The following is a 4,703-nucleotide window of genomic DNA, read 5'->3' as shown; positions in this document are numbered from 1 at the left end:
ACCCACTGCACCCCTGGGCCTATCCCGCGGCGCTAGCGGCACAAGCCCCGCCCCCAGCGTCTCCCGCGCTGCGGCCTGCTGGAGCGGAGCGCCCCTCGCCTCCCGGGCCTCGCAGGCGGTCCGAGCGCGCCGTGACGTGTGTTCGGCGGGCTGTGCGCCGCTCTGGTGTCTGGTACCCGCTATCATGCCCAAGCGCAGCTGCCCGTTCGCGGACGCCTCCCCGCTGCAGCTCAAAGTCCATGTGGGCCCGAGAGAGCTGAGCCGCGGTGTGTTCGCCGAGCGCTGCTCGCGCGAGGTCTTCGGTGAGTGCGGGGTTCGGTGGGTCGAGCCGGCCGCGCCGCACGGGGCAGCTGCGGACCCCAGGCTTCTGGCCTGCGCGTCGCGAGCCCGGGGCTGGAGGCCGCTCCCGGAGAGAGCCGAGTCGACGCCGAGTCCTGCCGAGCGGTCTAGCCTAGCGCAGGCCCGGCGGAGGGACTCGGTCCCCCGGGCGTGAAGGCATGCGCTGCCCTAGGCCCTCTCTAGTGGCCTTTGTAGCGGACGGATGTCGCCGAGCGTTGCTTTGCAGTGATGACTCTCGCGGGCGGGTGGAACGCAGTTTACTTTTCTTAGAGCAAAGTTGAGACCTGTACAGTTTTGAGTGGTGCCTCTGTGCCTTTGGAATGAACGGGGAAAACAGACTTCCCGCCCAGCCCCAAGTGTGGAGCTCATTAGCTTTCTGCCTTTCTAAACGCTGGGAATGTAAACTCGAGTTCTGAGGCTTCGGGAGTGATGAGTGAAGTTTGAGGCCTGAACTGTAAAAAAAAAAAGAAAGAAAGAAAGAAAAGAAAAGAAAAAGAAAGAAAGAATGTAGACATGGCAGGACGTCCTGGCGTGTGCCTTTGATGCCAACAGTCCAGAGGCAAAGGCAGACAGATTTCTGGAGTTCGAGGCCAGCATGAGCTACATAGTGAGATGTCTTAAAACAGCAATCACAAAATGCAAACAAATCCCAGAAAATGGCTCAGCCGGTTGAAGTACATTCTATGCAAGCCTAAACCTGAGTCAGGTCTCAAGAATACACGGAGAATCGACTCCTTAAAGTTGTTTTCTGACCTCCACCCTCAATAAATAAGTAGGCAAATACATCTTTTTATTTTTTAATGTAAGCACTCGGTAAAAAAGAAGACCTAGGTATAATTGGAACCTAACAGCCTGGTTCTACTCTTTTGAGGAGTTAGATCCTGGAGCACTTGCCAGGACCAGTCAGAGCCAGCCAGGTCAGGGAGGCGTGCTGGACTCTCTGATGTTGTATAGTAATACAGGACACACAGTTTGAGACCTAAGGACAATGCCAAGCTCCAGCCCACACTGTGAACTCGTTGGTGGACCAGGAGTCCTTGAGACAAAGATTACTCTCAACATGGGACTTTTCCCATTTGCCCTGTTTTTCAGACAGAGTTTCACAATCTTAGGCTGGCCTTGAATTTAAATAATCCTCCTGCCTCGTCTCCTGAATGCTGGTGTGTGCTGCCCCTGCCCCCCCCTCCCCCCCCCATCTACTCCCTGTCTTAAAGTAGGAGGTGGCACTGGGTGAGCCTAGGCTAGTAACAGCCACTGTGTGAATTTTTGCTTGCTCCCTATCTCACAGAGGCCCCTGGGTCTGGCAGGTCTCCCACTAGCTGTGTGTGGGAGTGAACCTGTCTGGAACTTGCTACAGTGTTTCACTGTGAGGCTCCCTAGGTCAGGCCAAAAGGGAAGCCACGGCCAGAGGTGTGAGCTGCTGCTTACACTGGAATGGTGGGTGGGAGGGCCTGGAAGGTTCTGGGAGACCTTTGTCAGGAGGTTTTGTCCTTATTTCCTATGGTGAAGTCGTTGGCTGGCGTGGCAGTAATTGTAGGTGGTGTTTGAACCTGTGACTGTTTCCTGCCTCCTCGGGGCACTTGCTTTAGAGAATGAAGGCTTTGGGGCCAGAGCTTTCTTTGGCGCTGTAAGACAAGCTTACAGGAGGCGAGCTGGAGGATGAAGAGGAGAACACAAACCCAGTGAAGTAAGATTAGCCACGGCTGCTGAAATATTTAATGGAAGGAGTACCCGTGCTGAGCACAGCATGGAGGTGGGCTTGGGCTGGAGGACCTGCAGCCTGCTGTGGGAGGTCACAGAGGAGCCAGGGAGGCCGTGGCATTGCTGAAAGTTAGGGAACAGGTACAAGAGGGACTCTGTGCCTTGTAGAGTCATAGGATGGGTGTGCGAGAGCTTTGCAGTTGGCAGGGTTATCTTACCGAAGCATCTTCTTCCCCAGAAAGAACCAAGCAGCTCCTTTTCCAAGGGGCCCAGGCCTATAGAGATCACATATGGGGCGAAGGTTGTTCCATCCACCACATGCCAGCGTCACTGAAGCCTGGCCTGGTGGGGGCCTCTCAAGCTGCAAGGGGACAGATGTTGATCGGACCTGATGGCCGACTGACACGCTGCCAGGCTCAGGCCTCGGAAGCTGGTGAGTGCCTGCGGGTGGTACTTGCTGGCTATTACACCCAGGTAAGACGGTAGCAAACATTCTGTTCCAGGGTTTTAACTACCTGGCCAAGCAGGAGGCCCTTAGATCAGTGGTTCTCAACCTGAGGGTTGTGACCCCTTTGACAAACCTCCATGTCCAGAAATATTTATATTCTCGTTCATAACAGTAGCAAAATCACAGTTAGGAAGTGGTTGGGGATCACCACAACATGAGGAGCTGTATTTGTTTGGTTTGGTTTTTCGAGACAGGGTTTCTGTGTGTAGCCTTGGCTGTCCTGAACTCACTTTGTAGACCAGGCTGTCCTAGAACTCAGTGATCCACCTGCCTCTGCCTCCCAAGTGCTGGGATTAAAAGCATGTGCCACCATGCCTGGCTGAGGAGCTGTATTTATTAAAGCATCACAGTATTAGGAAGCTTGAGAGCCACTGATAGGTTGAGCAAATGTTGCTGGAAGGTCTGCCCGCCACAGACCCTCATTGGAGGTCGCCAGCTTCTAGCTGGTGTGTGAAGAGCTCCTGGTTCCTGTCTGCAGTCGGACCATGGGAGGGGGGCAGTTCGCATGTGACTGGTGAAAAGCGGGCCTCTGCTTTAGCTCTGCATCTTGTTGGTCCCCGAAGCCGCCCAGAAACCTCTCAGCTGGCCAGTGAAACAGAGAGAGTTCTGGGAGAGTACTCCAGGGAAGAGCAAACACTTCGATACTAGGAGCAGGCAGCTGATCTGTCCCGGGAAGGCCTCATTGCCGGTCTTCAGTGCTCCAGGTGGCAGATAGGTTGTCAGAAGGACTCGGTTCAGGAGAGAGTGGGTGCCGACTGCCCTCTTGTTCTCCCAGTGTCCTTCCCACGCTGATAGCTTTGTTGTTTTCTCACAGGCCTGCCTGGGGCAGCACCCATCGCTTGTTCATCCTGCGTGAGATCTGTGGATGGGAAGGCGGTCTGCAGCCAGTGTGACCGGGCCCTCTGTGGGCAGTGTATATACACCTGCTGGGGCTGCGGAGCCTTGGCCTGTATGCTGTGTGGCCTTGCAGAGTGAGTGCTTTGATCTGGGGGCTGCAGAGATCACAGTCCCTGTCCCTGTGAGGGTCCCGGGTGCTGGGTCCCACTCCATAGGCACCATTCGCCATCACTGGACAGGTCAGGATTGGGTGGTTCTCAAGACTGATCCTTTTGAAAGAAGTCAATGTTTCCTAAGTGTCTGGCTTACTTAAAGCAGTGTCCTGGCTTAAACAGCCCTGTGGTCTGGTCACCCGAGTCCTCATTAGGGGTCCGATAGTCTGCACTGGTTTCTAGCTTTGATTTCTATCCAGTATTCTTGTCATTTGGGGATTGGCTCCCACATGCCACTGGGTACATGCGCATGCAGGTCACGTCTGCCCTTCTGTGTTTCCTGGTTAGCAATGGTCTCAGGCAGTATGGAAAGGGTGCTGCTCACCCATTCCGTGCAGCCAGCTCCTCACAAGTGAGTGGGTGGACAGCGCAGAGCCCCACCCCCTTGACCCACACTGTAAGAACACATCTACCAAATGCATATGGAGTCAATACAGGGGACCCAGACAAGCTCAGACCCAGCATTTTCTAAAACTCATGGGTCAGATAGAAACCCACCAGGATTCTCCTCAGTAGTTTGGAGAGATCAGGAGTGCCATGCAAGAGTACTCTGGGGAGAAGTCTTAGGTACCTGTAGGACTGGTCATGCTGAGGCTGGGAGGGAGAACTTCCCAGGCCGCCTCCCAGCTTCTGGTGACTGCCTGTTGTAGGTCCTCAGAGTTCCTGTCAGTGGCCATCTGTGTGTCTCTGATGACACCTCACCCATCTGGTAAACTAGAAAGGACTGCAGCCCAGATGTCAATCCCACAGATGTTTGTATGCTAGACCTCCTCCCAGAGACAGTGGTGTCCCCCAAACTGTCCCTGAAATGCCACAGTCACCTGAGTCTGTTTTCAAACAAGTTCACATTCTGAGATGTCCTGGGATTGGGGCTTCAGAGAGTAGGGGTGCGATCAGTTTCTTAGTAGCTTTTCTCTCTCCTGTCAACTGTGTAGCTATGCCGATGATGGCGAGAAGACACTTTGCACCAGCTGTGCGATGTTTGAAGCCTGAGGTGGCCACGGACAGTGCAAGATGTTCACACGGAAGAGGGAGAAGGTGGCCTTTTTATACGTTATGTTTTGTACCCCAGTAACAAGTGAATAAACCTCTTTATATTTGCACAA

General features: G+C 54.1%; 1 protein-coding gene across 1 annotated transcript; it reads left to right on the top strand.

The window, feature by feature from the left end:
• On the top strand, nt 1–4,703 carry SIVA1 (SIVA1 apoptosis inducing factor). The gene is made up of 4 exons (XM_084793462.1): nt 1–302; nt 2,279–2,473; nt 3,363–3,519; nt 4,533–4,703. Exons 1-4 carry the CDS (start codon nt 185–187, stop codon nt 4,588–4,590), a joined length of 528 nt encoding a protein of 175 aa, XP_084649588.1. The 5' UTR covers nt 1–184; the 3' UTR covers nt 4,591–4,703.

The sequence above is a fragment of the Acomys minous genome (assembly GCF_964271855.1).
Source record: "Acomys minous genome assembly, chromosome: 8".
Lineage (NCBI taxonomy): Eukaryota > Metazoa > Chordata > Mammalia > Rodentia > Muridae > Acomys > Acomys minous.
The sequence above is the reverse complement of the archived record's forward strand: the minus strand, read 5'-3'. Positions and strand labels throughout refer to the sequence as shown.